Here is an 18,659-nt window from a genome sequence, read left to right as displayed (position 1 = left end):
TCAGTGTAGTACAGATACAGACACTTCAGTGTAGTACAGATACAGACCCTTCAGTGTAGTACATATACAGACCCTTCAGTGTAGTACAGGTACAGACACTTCAGTGTAGTACAGGTACAGACACTTCAGTGTAGTACATATACAGACCCTTCAGTGTAGTACAGATACAGACACTTCAGTGTAGTACAGATACAGACCCTTCAGTGTAGTACATATACAGACCCTTCAGTGTAGTACATATACAGACCCTTCAGTGTAGTACATATACAGACCCTTCAGTGTAGTACAGATACAGACACTTCAGTGTAGTACAGATACAGACCCTTCAGTGTAGTACAGGTACAGACCCTTCAGTGTAGTACATATACAGACACTTCAGTGTAGTACAGATACAGACACTTCAGTGTATTACAGACACAGACCCTTCAGTGTAGTACAGATACAGACCCTTCAGTGTAGTACAGACACAGACCCTTCAGTGTAGTACAGGTACAGACCCTTCAGTGTAGTACATATACAGACACTTCAGTGTAGTACAGATACAGACACTTCAGTGTAGTACAGATACAGACCCTTCAGTGTAGTACAGATACAGACCCTTCAGTGTAGTACATATACAGACACTTCAGTGTAGTACATATACAGACACTTCAGTGTAGTACATGTACAGACCCTTCAGTGTATTACAGACACAGACACTTCAGCTGTAACAACACACAATGAAGCATCTCGATTAAAACGATGAGGTTTTTGTGACACTGGACTAACGACGGATGTAAAGTGTATAATGTGTATCTTCTTCAATACACTTCAATACACAATCAACTGACAAGCTCTGTACTATCAAACACTTTGTAACAGGAAAGGGGGGTGACAAAAATAGCGAGAGGGCATCGGTGAAAGATTAAAAGTGAAAAAATACAAAGAAATCAGCAGAGAGAGCACCGAGGTCACCCTGGCTTCACGGTACGTCCCTGTGCAAAGCAAAGTGCTGTCTGAACACCTCAGGGCCTCTCTAAGGACCCCGACTACAAGGCGCTAAACACACTGGAGCTCCACAAAGAGGATCAAACGGGCGGCACATTTGCATCCACCATCATTCCTCTCATGAGGCACAAAAGCAAATGCAGATTTGTTATGGTCTTCCGCAAGGCATGAGGTCAGTATCTGCAAAGTTAAAGCTGATGACCTTTGAGTCCAAGCTGCCTTGCAGATCTGGAACCCAATTTAAACCCTCCCAGAACCAAATTATAATCAATGGAAAGAAAATTAGACATGGACTCTATTCAGTTCAGTCTGTTTTCATTATTCACATTTATTTGTCTCTGATATGTACAGTCAGTGAAACGTCGGTCGCTTGCTATAAATACAAGCTCCATAAAGCCAAGCATGAACCAAGCCTAAAACATGGGTATGTGGTCGTCTAAGGAGCATAGCGGTCTATTCCGTTGCTTACCAACACGGGGATCGGTGGTCTGAATCCCTGTGTTACCTCCGGCTTGGTCGGGCGTCCCTACAGACACAACTGGCCGTGTCTGTGGGTGGGAAGCCGGATGTGGGTATGTGTCCTGGTTGCTGCACTAGCGCCTCCTCTGGTCGGTCAGGGCACCTGTTCAGGAGGGAGGGGGAACCGGGGGGAATAGCATGATCCTCCCATGCGTTACGTCCCCCTGGTGAAACTCCTCACTGTCAGGTGAAAAGAAGCGGCTGGTGACTCCACATGTATGGGAGGAGGCATGTGGTAGTCTGCAGCCCTCCCCGGAGCAGCAGAGGGGGTGGAGCAGAGACCGGGACGGCTCGGAAGAGTGGGGTAATTGGCCGGATACAATTGGGGAGGAAAATTAAATGGGGGGGGGGTGACATACAGGTTTGTGGAGACTGGGATGAATGGAAGAGCAGAAACACCATCTGGCCTGAAGTGAGTACGCAGCTATTTGACACCTATCTAGTGTCCCCAGACTGATGCTGCCAGTTTGACTGTGACACCCGCGGGTCCAGGTTGGGCCAAGGAAAGGCTTAGATTTACAACATCGACCACCACGCCTGTGATTACTGCAGCAAAATAGAGCCGACGTACTGTGAGAGAAGTAGGTGGGGAAGAAGTCGTATTCTTTAAGCCAAGTCTGGCACTCCGTGTAGGGTTTAGTTCCTGTTTGTGCAGTTTTGTTTTTCTCTCTCTCTCTCTCTCTCTCTCAGCTTCCATTCATCCCTCTGCACAAGTGCTCCTTTTCTTGCACTAATTTGGACATTTTCTATTCTCTCCTGTCCTGTCCACTTCTCTTATTTTTTCCCCATCTTTCGCTACCCTCACCAGTATTTCTAGACTAACACACAATATGACGTTTGCATTTAATTAAATCCAAACTCTACACATGCTACAAGCTATTGTGTCTCTGACACAACACTGTGGATGGGGACGGGTTTACATAGTCACACAAGCAGCAAGCTCACAATGTACATAATTCACTTTCCTGATTCATTAAAGATTACATTTTCATACGGCTTCATTTGAGTCCCATACAGTACTTTGTACTCATATAGTCTGACATGAATATTAATTATATAGGGTTTAAGTCCGCAGAGCAAAACACCTTCAGTATCTTCTGTATGACGTTCTGATCAAGTACTGCATGGGGAGCATGCTTAGAGCGTCACCCACAGATGTGCGGTCACAGCATTTTGGCAACATCTGACAACAGGAATAAGACTGGAGCAAGGTCTCTTTGGCTCTATCAGCCTCCAGCTATGCATGGGGGGCAGAAAGAGAAAGAGGAAGAGGGAGGGGGAGAGGGAGAGAGAGATGGAGAGAGGGGGAGGCTGAAAAAAGGAGCAACTAATGAAGAGGTGAAAGAGTTTGTGAGCGCAATAGAGACAGCCGGAGAGAAAGGGAAGCCTCTGCCTTCACTTCTCTTATTTCTTGCTGAGAGATCTTACTGTAAAGCCACCTCTTCAGTTTTTTTGTTTCCATCCTCTCTTTTATCCATTTCTCTGCCTCTTTATCTCTCCTCATCCTCATAAGGATTTCCCCCCCATTCTTGTTTGTTATGACTGCTATAATCACTCTAATAATCACTCTCTGCCATAATCACTCTCAGTGCATTCTGGATGCTTTTGCCAAGGCATACAAGCAGCTTGGTCTGGCCCTTAACTTAAAAAAGACCCAGATCCTCTACCAGCCACCTCCCAACACAAATAACCCTGCACCACCCCCAACTATCTATGTTGACAAAACCAGACTGGAAAATGTGGACCACCTTACATACCTTGAAAGCCTCCTATCCTCCAAAGCTCATATTGATGAGGAAATACACCACCACCTCAGTTGTGCCAGTGGGGTTTTCTCAAGACTGAGGAAAAGGGTCTTTGAAAACTGCAACCTCCAGGCCAGAACGAAAATTCTGGTCTACAAAGCGGTAGTGTTGCCCACCCTACTGTATGGATCAGAATCCTGGACCACATACAGCAGGCACCTGAAGGCAATAGAGGCACATCATCAGAGGTGCCTCCGAAAAATCCTCAAGATCACCTGGGAAGATAGACGCACCAACACCAGCGTCCTGGAGGAGGCTAACATTCCCGCTATCACTGCCACCATCGCCCAACACCAGGTCAGATGGACTGGCCATGTCATCCGTATGCCTGACTCTCGCCTTCCAAAACAAGTCCTATACTCCCAGCTTCTCACAGGACAACGCGCCCCGGGTGGTCAAAAGAAAAGGTATAAGGATAACATCCAAACGAACATCAAAATATGCCACATAGACCCTAAGACCTGGGAGGACACAGCAACCAACAGGGCGACCTGGAGAAAACTTGTCCGGGAAGGAGCTGCACTTTATAATAATGTTGTCCGCTGTGCTGCAGAAGACAAGCTCAGACTCAGAAAGGAGGACGTTTCCACCAAAAAGGCCAAAACCAATCCCACGACTACCACCACCCACCCCTGCCCACACTGCACCAAAATATGCAGCTCCAGGATCGGCCTCTTCGCCCACCTGAAGACCCACAAGGACCAAGAAGGAGGACAGTCATACTCCACGCCGAGTGACCGCCGATGATGATAATGAATCACTCTTTTATGCATTTTGGGAATCTCTTGCCCCCTGCTGGAGCCAGACCTCGGAAGGGAGCTCGCCAGCGAGCGTCTGGTGGCCAGGCCTTGGCCCATGGTGCCCGGCCGCGTCCGGCCCGAAAAAACATGGAGCCACCACCCCGTGGACCCACCACCTGCAGGGATGAGCATTGGGGTAGGGTCTAATGCAGGCCGGGCGGCAGGCAGAGGCGGAAACCCGGACGTGCCGACTTCCAGCACCGCACACTGGTCCAGGAGAACCAACTGGGGGAAGACCCTGGGGTGGACCCAGAACTCGCTGGAGGGACTACATGTCCATTCTGGCTTGGGAACACCTTGGGTTTCTTTGAGCACCTTCTGTGCTTTGCCTTTTTTCCATAGATGCATCACCTCCGAGGACTTTTCTTCTCACATTAAAACAAATGAATAGATAAATAAATAGATACAACAGCCTGAGCATGAACATTCGGCGTTAGTCTGTCTCTTACGCTGACTTTCCGGATCATGTCTTTATGTCTCTCTGGTGGTTGTCTGTTTCCCCATCTCTTCTGCCCTGATACTCTCAGAAGCCATCCACGGTACCCGTTTACACACGGTTTGTCGTCATCCTGTCCGACTGACTGGCTGCTGCGAGGCCTGCCAGCATTAATCACCCTGCTGGTGGCGCTACGCAGCACTTGTTTACACAAGTCCTGAAACACAGACGCTCATGGGAGGAGACCACTGTGGCACAACACCGCCTGTCACCTCTCGTTCTGCCCTCTTTCTCCCCGACTATCCATCTCTCACATCAACACAAACACATGCAACCTCTCAGCCCGTTTCTTTCCCTGTTTCTCACACTCTTACGTATGGTCTATTCCTCTTTCTTGAACACACCTCTCCTTTCTTTCTTGCTTAATCTTTCTTTTCACACACATTGTCATGCATTGTCTTTATGGCAGCCTGCTCTCTCACATTCTCCTCTCCTCCTTTTCTCTCTCTCTCTCTTTCACTGACCTCTTTCTTTTTGTGTCTCTCTCCCTTTTCTCACCAACGTGGTTAAATGTATGTTACAGCTCCTCTTAGACACCGTTTCCTCCATGCTCCTATTGATTTTTGCAAGTCTATTACCATTGTAACATTTTTCTCTGCTGTGCATTACTGCACAGTATGCAGGTGCCACGGGGCTGCTGACGTCCATACACACTGGACACACACACACACACACACTGTGGACACTCACTGCTCTTGTGATTTCGGCTGCGGTCACACGTGACTTTTACAGTAGATCGGCATGGGGACATGTCTGGTGGCAGGTGGCAGTGTAGAAGTTGTGAAGGCTCGGGGTGTCCTGGTGGTGTAGCGGTCTATTCCGTTGCCTACTAACATGGGGATCGCCGGTTCTAATCCCCGTGTTACCTCCGGCTTGGTCGGGCGTCCCTACAGACACAATTGGCCGTGTCTGCGGGTGGGAAGCCGGATGTGGGTGTGTGTCCTGGTCGCTGCACTAGCGCCTCCTCTGGTCAGTCGGGGTGCCTGTTCGGGGGGGAGGGGGAACTGGGGGGAATAGCGTGATCCTCCCATGTGCCTGGTGAAACTCCTCACTGTCAGGTGAAAAGAAGCGGCTGGTGACTCCACATGTATCGGAGGAGGCATGTGGTAGTCTGCAGCCCTCCCTGGATCAGCAGAGGGGGTGGAGCAGAGACCGGGACGGCTCGGAAGAGGGGGGTAATTGGCCAAGTACAATTGGTGGAGGTGGGGGGGGGGGGACTTGTGAAGGCTCACATATGGGCTCATGGAATGCTCAAAATAAGTCTGTCACACTGAAGGAGAGCAATATGACGTTTTCAACCCGTATGACCAGATCTCAAACACTGCAAAGGTTCCATCTTTTAAAAAATGCTGTTTGATTAAAAAAAAAAAGCACGAAGGATGTCTATTCACCACTATCTAGAGTACTGTTTCACAACGGATTACCATTAGACAGTTCATCTTTAAATAAAATGACAATTGATAAACTTTTTTTTTGGGGAGGGGGGGGGGATAAACTTTAAATATCCAAGATATTGCAATGTCCTTTTGGATTGAACTTAATATTAGTAACCTGAGGTAAAAAATATATTTTCTGACATAAAACAGTTTTTGTTTGTTGGGAAGATACTAAACCAGATGAATAATGACTTCAGATGCTATTAATGAAATGAGAATAGGGTGTGGCGGTTGCAGCGATAATAATTAGGAGTAATAATCTTAATAATTGTAAAATAGAACTTACGATGATTAGGAAGATGAAGTAGATGAAATTGTAGAAAGAGTGGGCGTCCATCACGTAGTACATGATCTCCACCCATCCTTCCAGGGTGATCACCTTTGCAGAGAACACATTTATTCCACACAGGGCTCAAAACAAACATGGGGCATACAGCATGAAATAACAGACGGGCAAACCTGGGGCATGAACACTTATCTGTATAATACCGGTGAATATGTGTGCATATAAAAGTGCTCATTTAAAATCTGCATGAATTTACATTTATTCTTCCGACACTTAATAGACCTAGACAAATCACTACGAACACCATTTTCCTTCACGGCTGCAGCATGAGGGAGTAATTCCAGGGGTGAGGGAGGGATTTACATGAACCTACTAGCTGCCAAGTACAATCAGATTCATGTGCTTTTCATCCACAAGTAGCTTGCAAGTGCATATTGACATCAGTTTATGGAGGAATTGTTAAGTAAGCACGAGACTGTACTAAGGGAGTCACAATATACTTTAGATTGGGAAAACCCTTGCCCATGCCAAACCACTTTCATGTCAGCACCTCTCTCACTGGCACCCACCTGAAAAATGACAATCCAGGCGTAGACTATGTTGTCAAAGTTGATGGCACCCTTGTGAGGGTTGCTGCTCCCAGTGTGACAACGAGTATAATACTGGTTCCAGTTGATGCACAGACCCATTGCTCCGCCAGCACCGCTGCCGTTCGACAGGTGCTCAGGCGCCAGACCCAGTGCCTGCCTGTGTAGCGCATCCTCCTTATCCAGACAGCAGGTGTGGCCTCCTTCGCGCCGTGCTGGCACATCAGTGCATGACATGATGCCATTGTCAGCGACGAGTGAACAGATAAAGGGACGTTCGTCGTCTTCCTCTGGCTGGTAGTAGGGAGCCGGCAGGGTCATACCTGAAGAACTGGAAGAAATGTTCAGTGTGGAGGGAGGGAAACTAGTTTAGCTGGTTCTGACAGGTGAACAATAAATGCTGCAATTTGTTCATTTTCCACGTACAACACAGTGAAGAAGGGAAATGGAGATTTTGTGGAAAGAGGAAGGAAAGGGAAAAAGGAAATGTTAACAAGATTCATAACTGATATAGTTAAAATATACTTGCTGTTTTATTTGAAAACATAGGAACCTACAAACAGATTTGTACACAAATGCTCACACATCCAGGTATACATATAGTACAGTGTACACACATGCACACTACACTCGTACGCAAAAGCATGCAGTGGACTCCATGCCTCACATCCATAGAGTAGTGTGGAGATGCGCACTGCTCTGTAAACAAGCACTTTGGTGTGGAGATTGAGGTTGCTGTTCTGGAAAACCTTTCTCCTTAGACGACCAAAATATGTTGAGCCTTGTTTGAGGCGGTGTTGGATCTCATCAACCATTGCGCAGGTGTCAGATAGTTTGCTTCCCTGGATATATGAAGGCAGGAACAGTGGCCGGCTGTTGCACTTCTGCTGTGAAGGTTGTTGGGTGGCTTGGGAAGTCAGCACTCATCTGACAGATTACCTCTGTCTTTTGGGTGTTGATGATCAGCCCCATTCTCCTGTATGCAGTTACAACTGCCGACAGAGCGTTTTCTAAGGCTTCTGGTGTGTAGGCTACCAGGGCACAATCGTCTGCATGCTGTAGCTCAATGGTGTCAATGGTGGCTGAAGTCAATGGTAACTCCAGCCTGCTTCTCCAACCTCCTTCGTAACAGTGTTGTAACAGAGACTAAGAAGATATTGAACAGGACTGGGGCTAGCACACAGCCCTGTCTGACTCCAGTCAGCACACCAAAGGGCTCAGAACTGTGGTTCCCCACTACCACTCGGGCCATCATTCCTGAGTGAAACTGTCCAAGAAGGGTGAGAAACTTGGGTGGACATCCAAATTTCTTCAGGACTTGCCAAAGCAGGGCCCGGTTAACTGTATCAAATGCCTTTGAGAGGTCTATGGATGCTATGTATAGATCCTTGTGCTGTTCTCGGCATTTCTCCTGGAGCTGGCGTGTCACAAAGATCATGTCAACGGTCCCTTTATCCTTTCGGCAGCCACATTGTGACTCTGGTATGACCCGTTCGGCTATTGCGAGTGTTAGTCTGCGGAGCATGATCTTGACTAGAACCTTTCCAGCAATGGCCAGTAGTGAAATACCCCTACTGTTGGAGCAGATGGATTTGTCTCCTTAATTTTTAGAAATGGTCACAATGTTGGTGTCTTTCCACTGTTGGGGGACACACACGCGACTCCACACCTCAAGGATATAGAGATACAGTATGCTCGTACAGAGGTAGCCTCCTTCCTTGAGGATTGCAGCTGGAATATTTTCAGGTCCAGGGGTTTTGTTGTTTTTCAGGGTCTTGACTGCATGTAGGATTTCTTTAAAAGATGGTGGGAGGTCTAGCTCTTGCAAGGTAGGCTGTTCAGGGAGCTCTGCCAATACAGTTGAGTCCACTGGGGTGGGCTGGTTGAGCAGTGTATTAAAATGCACACACACATACACACACACACACACACACACACACACGGTCACCCGACAAGTTTTGACAAATGGCGAAGAGGTGCTCAAAATCTGGGGTCAGATGAGTCATTCTCTTGTGGTTTTCCATATTCCCCGTCTAATCTACCTGGCACCAAAACATTAGCAGCAGGTCCTTCATCACACTCCCTTCACCGGCTTGTCGTCTCCCCACCGTGCATTCTGGTGCCATCACTTCCCCAGGTAAACGACGCACATGTACATGGCCACCCATGTGATTTGAAAGAAAACGGGACTCATCGGACCAGGCAACCTTCTTCCGTTGCTCCAAGGTCAAGTTTCGATGCTCGCGTGCCCATTGTAGGCCCTTTCAATGGTGGACAGGGTCATCATGGGCACTCTGACCAGTCTGCGGCTACGCAGCCCCATACTCAGCAGGATGCGATGAGCTCTATGTTGTGACACAGTCCTCCCGTAACCATGACGGTTACAGGAGGCCTCAACTATCGGTTCGGACCAGATGGGATAGCCTCTGTTGCCCTCACGCATCGATGAGCCTTGGGTGCTCAATAGCCTGTCACCAGTTTGTGGTTTGCCCCTCCTCGGACCACTGTTGGTAGGTACTCACCACTGCTGACTGGGAGCACCCCACAAACCTTGCTTTCAGAGATGCTCTGACCCAGTAGTCTGGCAACTGGGCCAAACTGGGCCAAATCGTTATGTCCCTTTGACAAGTGCCCTAACAATTTGGCCCTTGTCAAAGTCGCTCAGGTCTTTACTGCTACATCCAACACGTTGACTAAGAGAACTGATTGTTCGCATACCATCTAATCTACCCAGACCTTGACATGTACCCTTTTCCTACCTCATCATCTGTGTTCCAGCTCAGCAATTGTTTTTTTTTCTTCCCCAGTACTAATAACGATTCATCGTGCTTCCATTTTGCTTTTCTCTTACCCAAAATTAGCTTCATATTTAAATTACAGCCAGGGCATAGATGGGATGTTGAAATACCAAACTGGAGACAATGTGCTCAGATTTGACAGTAAAGAAAAGCAGGTTAGATCATATCAGCCACATCTTGTGAAGTAGCGCTGGTACCACTGCAGAGGATTGCCATCAGTGCTTGGTCTAGAGGCTTGACACAGTGTAAGCATGTGACACAGTCCTAGTCTGAAACCACAAGGTTCTACCAGAGATAAAAAGGAAAGAAAGAAAAAAATGTTGTATTTGAAGCCATCGGGGAGTGTTGGGATGTCTAGAAATTGCACAGCCTATTTAACCGAGTTAAGTGATACCTGACATGATGTTGACGGGTTGACTTAATGGCACATTACTGACCACTTTCCTATATATTCGCCCTCTTTCTTCTAATTTGTGGGTGATTGCTGGATAGTGTTGATGAAAAGGAATCTAAAGAGGACAACTGGATATTGGGGGAAGTTGTTTAATGGTAAAACATTAAACTCAGTTGAATAATATATGGTTTTATGTTTAATTTGTATGTTTCCGGAGTGTAACTCATCGGCATGGATTATACATCAAACAGATATTAGAGGACTGTGTTTTCTTCTCAAGTTTAGTGCAGTCAAAGTTGGATTAATACCCACTGGCAGAAATTAGCCCTTGAGTAGCAAATAAAATACCCATTTTTGCATCCGGGTAGTGTAGCAGTCTATTCCATTGCCTACCAACACAGGGATCGCCAGTTCGAATCCCTGTGTTACGTCCGGCTCAGTTGGGCATCCCTACAGACACAATTGGCCGTGTCTGTGGGTGGGCAGCCGAATGTGGGTATGTGTCCTGGTTGCTGCACTAGCGCCTCCTCTGGTCGGTCGGGGCGCCTGTGGGGAATAGCGTGATCCTCCCACACACCATGTCCCCCTGGTGAAACTCCTCACTGTCAGGTGAAAAAGAGCAGCTGGTGACTCCACATGCATGGGAGGAGGCATGTGGTAGTCTGCAGCCCTCGCCGGATCGGCAGAGGGGGCGGAGCAGCGATGGGGACGGCTCAGAAGAGTGGGGTAATTGGCCGGATACAATTGGGGAGAGAAAAAGGGGGGGGGAAACAACACCCATTTTTACAGAATTAGCACTATGAGCTGCAAGCTATGTCAGCATGTGTTCTGTACATTACATTTAAACAAGACTTTAAACTTGAGAAATACTTACTGCAAACAAAAGTTATAGACATTTTGAGGTTAGAATCCTGAAAGTAACAGCGAGATAAAGGGTTTCAGCAGGACTGAGAGAATGAGCTATTAATGCAGCGAGAAGTGTTCTGGGATGAATACCTCGTCGTGTTTGAATGTCAGAGTGAATGTATAGTAGAGGAAAGGACGGGTATCTGCCGAGGCACTATTTAAATAGTCCAGCTCTGTTCAAATTCTTCTTTTTTGGGGTTTCCTCCCTTTTTTCTCCCCAACTGTATCCGGCCAATTACCCCACTCTTCTGAGCCGTCCCGGTCTCTGCTCCACCCCCTCTGCTGATCCGGGGAGGGCTCCAGACTACCTCATGCCTCCTCCCATACATGTGGAATCACCAGCCGCTTCTTTTCACCTGACAGTGAGGAGTTTCACCAGGGGGACGTAGCACGTGGGAGGATCCCGCTATTCCCCCCAGTTCCCCCTCCCCCCTGAACAGGCGCCCCAACTGACCAGAGGAGGCGCTAGTGCAGCGACCAGGACACATACCCACATCCGGCTTCCCACCCACAGACACGGCCAATTGTGTCTGTAGGGGCGCCCGACCAAGCCAGAGGTAACAGGGGGAGTCGAACCGGCGATCCCTGTGTTGGTAGGCAACGGAACATCTAAGTCCAAATTCAAATGGATGGATGGATTACAGTGTGCTGAGTCAAAGACAATTAGTAAACTGGGTGCCTCCCTGAAAAATGTTTGTTTGCCTCACATGGCTTGTGTTTGAATTCCATTTCTGTCGTGTACTGTCACACTTTTGTGTTATATTCATTTACTGTTTGTACTCCACACTGTGTTACTATGGTCTTGAGTTTAATATAGCACAAGTTTCAGCACTGGGAGCATGGGGAGTACTTTTTCTGTTTTTGCTGCAGGTCTGTTTACAGCTGGTGGCTGACTGACAACATGGTGACGTTCATATTTCCGTTCCTCTTGCACATCGAAGAGAAGACACCAGACACACACACGGCTGGTGACTCACAACTGCAGTTCCCCCACACGTCTGAACCTTTACAATGCAGAGCAGTGCAGTCATGCTGCAGGTTTACACTCACTACACTGCTGCAGCTCCTGCACCACTGCTGCAGCTCCTGCACCACTGCTGCAGCTCCTGCACCACTGCTGCCACTCCTGCACCACTGCTGCAGCTCCTGCACCACTGCTGCCGCTCCTGCACCACTGCTGCAGCTCCTGCACCACTGCTGCCGCTCCTGCACCACTGCTGCCGCTCCTGCACCACTGCTGCCGCTCCTGCACCACTGCTGCCACACAGCCAGGAAGCAAGCAGAGCACGAAACCAGCGCACACTTCTATATCTCCAAACACCACCCACCCATCCATCCATTACCCCACCCGCCTACCCCGCTCTCAAAGACCACCCATCCATTACCCCACCCGCCTACCCCGCTCTCAAAGACCACCCATCCATCCATTACCCCACCCGCCTACCCCGCTCTCAAAGACCACCCATCCATTATCCCAATCGCCTACCCCACTCTCAAAGACCACCCATCCACCACCCTAACCCTTTGATTCATCTGACCTACATTTCTTTGATTCACCTGACCTACATGTCTTTGATTCACCTGACCTATATGTGTTTGACTCACCTGACCTACATGTCTTTGATTCACCTGACCTACATGTCTTTGATTCACCTGACCTACATGTCTTTGATTCACCTTACCTACATGTCTTTCATTCACTTGACCCACATGACTGAGTCAACTGACCTACATGTCTTTGATTCACCTGACCTACATGTCTTTGATTCACCTGACCTACATGTCTTTGATTCACCTGACCTATATGTGTTTGACTCACCTGACCTACATGTCTTTGATTCACCTGACCTACATGTCTTTGATTCACCTGACCTATATGTGTTTGACTCACCTGACCTACATGTCTTTGAGTCACCTGACCTACATGTCTTTGAGTCACCTTACCTACATGTCTTTGATTCACCTGACCTACATGTCTTTGATTCACCTTACCTACATGTCTTTGATTAAGCTGACCTACATGTCTTTGATTCACCTGACCTACATGTCTTTGATTCACCTGACCTACATGTCTTTGATTCACCTTACCTACATGTCTTTGATTAAGCTGACCTACATGTCTTTGATTCACCTGACCTACATGTCTTTGATTCACCTGACCTACATGTCTTTGATTCACCTGACCTATATGTGTTTGACTCACCTGACCTACATGTCTTTGATTCACCTGACCTACATGTCTTTGATTCACCTGACCTACATGTCTTTGATTCACTTTACCTACATGTCTTTCATTCACTTGACCCACATGACTGAGTCAACTGACCTACATGTCTTTGATTCACCTGACCTACATGTCTTTGATTCACCTGACCTACATGTCTTTGATTCACCTTACCTACATGTCTTTGATTAAGCTGACCTACATGTCTTTGATTCACCTGACCTACATGTCTTTGATTCACCTGACCTACATGACTTTGAGTCACCTGACCTACATGTCTTTGATTCACCTGACCTACATGACTTTGAGTCACCTGACCTACGTCTTTGAGTCACCTGACCTACATGTCTTTGATTCACCTGACCTACATGTCTTTGATTCACCTGACCTACATGTCTTTGATTCACCTGACCTACATGTCTTTGATTCACCTGACCTACATGTCTTTGATTCACCTGACCTACATGTCTTTGAGTCACCTGACCTACATGTCTTTGAGTCACCTGACCTACATGTCTTTGATTCACCTGACCTACATGTCTTTGATTAAGCTGACCTACATGTCTTTGATTCACCTGACCTACATGTCTTTGATTCACCTGACCTACATGTCTTTGATTCACCTGACCTATATGTGTTTGAGTCACCTGACCTACGTCTTTGATTCACCTGACCTACATGTCTTTGATTAAGCTGACCTACGTGTCTTTGATTCACCTGACCTACATGTCTTTGATTCACCTTACCTACATGTCTTTGATTCACCTGACCTACATGTCTTTGATTAAGCTGACCTACATGTCTTTGATTCACCTGACCTACATGTCTTTGATTAAGCTGACCTACATGACTTTGATTCACCTGACCTACATGTCTTTGATTCACCTGACCTACATGACTTTGATTCACCTGACCTACATGTCTTTCATTCACCTGACCTACATGTCTTTGATTCACCTGACCTACATGTCTTTGATTCACCTGACCTACATGACTTTGATTCACCTGACCTACATGTCTTTCATTCACCTGACCTACATGTCTTTGATTCACCTGACCTACATGTCTTTGATTAAGCTGACCTACATGACTTTGATTCACCTGACCTACATGTCTTTGATTCAGCTGACCTACATGTCTTTCATTCACCTGACCTACATGTCTTTGGACTGTGGGAGGAAACCGGAGCACCCGTAGGAAACCCACGCAAACACGAGAAGAACATGTGCAACTCCACACAGAGGATGACCCAGGATGACCCCCGAGGTTGGACTACCCCGGGGGTCGAACCCAGGACCTACTTGCTGTGAGGCAACCGCGCTAACCACCGCGCCTCTCCAAAGACCGTGTGCCATAAGTCCTGAGACACATTTGTTTGCACTGTTCATTGTGATCCCCTAATGCCAGACAAACCAGAAATACACCTCCTCTGTAATGGAAAGAAAGAGGACACAAGAGGCGAGGCTGCTCATCCATCACGGGGTTCTTGTGGGACACTCAGGCTGTGAAACAGTTGTGTAACTAGAAGCTAATGAGACGCCGGCAGAGGAAAGTCACATGTCTATGTAGCGGCCCGCCGTCATACAGGTCAGCCAATCAACAAGGGACATGACCGCAGATGAGCTCATATCAGCACCAGCGTTTAATCCTGTATCTTTAGCCATGTACAAATGTGTGTGTCTATGTGGTGTGTGTGTGCGGTGTGTGTGTTTGTCTGTGTGGTGTGTGTGTGTATATACATGCATGGGGGTATATTCCTTCACGGAGAACCAAATCAGCAAAAACACACAACTACAATCCCATGCAAGTACTGAATCCAACACAAACATACAAACACATTGTATACACACATGCACGCACGCACACACAAACACACACACACAAACACACACACACACACACACACGGAGACGAACACAGTGACGTGCTGCTCCCCCCCCACGTGCCAGAGAGGGGGCAGCATTCTCAGCTGATTTACTGACCAAGCTAATGACAACTGGTCTACACACAGATGTCTAGCTGACTGCCTCCTTCCACAGCAGCTCATTATGTTCTGCTCCCACTCAGGTTAACAGGAGCATGGCAAAACACACACACTTCACCACACAACACCACACCACCTGGGAAACAGCACAACACCACCCTAGCTGGGAAACAACACCACACCACCCTAGCTGGGAAACAACACCACCCTAGCTGGGAAACAACACCACACCACCCTAGCTGGGAAACAACACCACACCACCCTACCTGGGAAACAACACCACACCACCTTACCTGGGGAAACAACACCACACCACCCTACCTGAGAAACAACACAACACCACACCACCCTAGCTGGGAAACAACACAACACCACACCACCTGGGAAACAGCATCACACCACATGGGAAACAGCACAACACAACACCACACCACCTGGGAAACAACACCACACTACCAGGGAAACAACACAACACCACACCACCTGGGAAACAGCACCACACCACCCTACCTGAGAAACAACACAACACCACACCACCCTAGCTGGGAAACAACACCACACCACACCACCTGGGAAACAGCTCCTCTGTCTCTGCAGCTTTACTGTGCAGCAACACTACGATGTGTTCAGGACGTGTTTGATGAATGTAACTATACCATTAGTTTCATCAGAATTACTGACGAGCACGGGGGGGGGGGTACCAGGTAGTGTAGCGGTCTATTCTGTTACCTACCAACACGGGATCGGCGGTTCAAATCCCCGTGTTACCTCCGGCTTGGTCGGGCGTCCCTACAGACACAATTGGCCGTGTCTGCGGGTGAGAAGCCGGATGTGGGTATGTGTCCTGGTTGCTGCACTAGCGCCTCCTCTGGTTGGTCGGGGCGCCTGTTCGGGGGGGAGGGGGAACTGGGGGAATAGGTTGATCCTCCCACGTGCTACTTGAACTCCCAGGAACTTAACACTGATGACTCCCCCGGTGAAACTCCTCACTTTCAGGTGAAAAGAAGCAGCTGGCGACTCCACATGGATCGGAGGAGGCATGTGGTAGTCTGCAGCCCTCCCCGGGATAGCAGAGGGGGTGGAGCAGAGGCCAGGATGGCTCGGAAGAGTGGGGTAATTGGCCAGGTATGATTGGGTAGGAAAAAAGGGGGGGATTAAAAAAAAAGAATTACTAACGAGCATAAGAAAAGCAAAACTACTAACACAAAGGTAAACGATCATCATAAGTTTAATTTATTATCATTATTATTTTCTCCTTAGACTCCAGTGCACCACCTGGGCTCTCCATCTACCTGCCGTAGTGACATTACAATGCAATCAGGGTGAATAAAAACAAACACAAAACATGGAAAGTGCTGGAAAATTGGTAATGTATTATGGAATACTGGGAATGCAATGGAAAAAATGTAGAAATATAAATGAGAGAAAGAGCAATGACCAAAACAAGAGAAAATATGGGGAGGCAATAACAACACAAAAGCAGGGACATGGATGTGAAAGCCACAGCAAATGGAAGACAAACCAACAATGGCGAGTCCTGTTGCCAGCCAGGGAGAGCCATTAGCCTAGCGCGCTTCTCTCTGTGTGGAGACACGGCTGTGGCGTCCATAAAGGCACGGCGTGGATAGCCATGCCTTGACCTGGGCCTGAGGAGGGCCAGAATGGAGCCTCTCCATCAGTAAGCCATTGCCGAACGCATGTACTCAGGGTTTTGTCATTATCTCTAGATGTTAGCAGCCACAACACCGAGGCGTCGGCCGCGTGTCCCTGAAACGCTGGCCAAACTGTGTGGACAAGTTTTCGCTACTGATATCACTGCCGCACAGTCTGTGAATGTGAAAACTAAAACCCTTACTCTCTGGTTTGCTGCTACCATTTTCTGTTCTTTTCTCCTTCTCTCGTGTTGATGTGGGGTTTTTTTCTCCTGTTCTTCACAGCAGTTGAGTTTGTTTTGTGCAACCCAACTTGCACTGAATTTGGACTATACAGTACAGTGGGAATTGAGCTTGACATATACAGTAGCTGAATTAACTTAAGAGTAGGGGAGAAGAGGGTGTCCAGGTAGTGTAGCAGTCTATTCCGTTGCCTACCAACACAGGAATCACCAGTTTGAATCCCCGTGTTACCTCCGGCTTGGTCGGGCGTCTCTACAGACACAATTGGCCATGGGTGGGAAGCCGGGTGTGGCTATGTGTCCTGGCCGCTGCACTAGCGCCTCCTCTGGTCGGTCGTGGGGTAGGGGGAACTAGGGGGAATAGCGTGATCCTCCCACGCACTACGTCCCCCTGGTGAAACTCCTCGCTGTCAGGTGAAAAGAAGCGGCTGGTGACTCCACGTGTATGGCAGGAGGCATGTGGTAGCCTCATGGGTGTATTATAGTAGAACTGGATACGGCGCCGCCGCTCAGCCTTGCAGCCAATTTTTTCCCAGTGGTCAGTCGCAGTATTGCAGTGAAAAATCCCCTGCGGCCCAAAACACGTTTCCCCCGTAGACCACCACTGTAAAAGTGCTGACAGGACACCTGCCGCGGTAACCATGGTCAGACATTACTCTCCCTATTGTAGGTTTTAAGCCATGGGGTTTCAATCTTTTTAAAGTTTTCCAAAGCCCAGAAAAAGCTTCGGTCTGCATGACGTCACGGCTGTGTACGAGCACTCTATGTGCGGTCATGTGGTGTCTCGGGAACGCGGATCTTTGCTAGGTTACACAAACGCTGTCTGGATGAACAAAAATCAAAGGTGAAGGTGATAAATGACACAAAGCTGGGCCTTCTCTTTCACACGTCAAGATGTGTTGAGTTTGTGGTTTTGCGTCGCGTTTATTGGTCACTTGTTAGACTTTGTTTTGAACGTCTTCTTTTTTTTGTTGGCTGTTTGTATAAATATATCCATGGTTTCAAGTCCCAAGTCCTGTAGTAGCTAGCGTAGCATAGCGCAGCGCCGGATCCTGAACGCGGTTGGCTTGTTCTCATAGCCTGGAGGCATGATGGGAGCAACACTACTGCGCATATTCACTGGGTCGCATGTACCCGGAAGTAACCCGGAAGCCAGAAACTGTTTCGGCGTATGCGCCGGGCGCGCAATTCTCATAGGAATGAACAGGCGCCATTTTCAGACCCGGTATCCAGTTTTACTGTAATACATACACGGGTGGTCTGCGGTCCTCCCCGGTTCAGCAGAGGGGGTGGAGCAGCGACCGGGACGGCTCAGAAGAATGGGATAATTGGCCAAATACAACTGGGGAGAAAAGGTGGGGATGGAGGGGGGGGGGGTCGGTGAGAAGGGGTAGGAAAAAACAAGTGTGTACTTCCTCCTACTGCTTTTCCAACATGTACCAAATAATCTGGTGCATACGGAGATGTGTTGGCTGAGGTTGATGTGTGGATTTGTTGATCACATCAGATTATTGGCGATGGCTTATCTGTATATTATATCCTG

At 48.0% G+C, this 18,659-nt stretch overlaps 1 protein-coding gene across 1 annotated transcript in view; it reads right to left on the bottom strand.

Annotated features, from left to right (window-relative positions):
- LOC130119999 (voltage-dependent T-type calcium channel subunit alpha-1I-like) overlaps positions 1-18,659 on the bottom strand; it is a 287,779-nt gene that overhangs the window by 140,545 nt on the left and 128,575 nt on the right. Inside the window, exons 6-7 of the mRNA XM_056288611.1 lie at positions 6,899-7,247; positions 6,330-6,422 (exon numbers count right to left, since the gene is read on the bottom strand). Coding sequence (XP_056144586.1) covers positions 6,330-6,422; positions 6,899-7,247 — 442 coding nt within the window. The remainder of the gene's footprint in view (positions 1-6,329; positions 6,423-6,898; positions 7,248-18,659) is intronic.

This window comes from Lampris incognitus, chromosome 10 (genome assembly GCF_029633865.1).
Source record: "Lampris incognitus isolate fLamInc1 chromosome 10, fLamInc1.hap2, whole genome shotgun sequence".
Classification (NCBI taxonomy): Eukaryota; Metazoa; Chordata; class Actinopteri; order Lampriformes; family Lampridae; genus Lampris; species Lampris incognitus.
The sequence above is the reverse complement of the archived record's forward strand: the minus strand, read 5'-3'. Positions and strand labels throughout refer to the sequence as shown.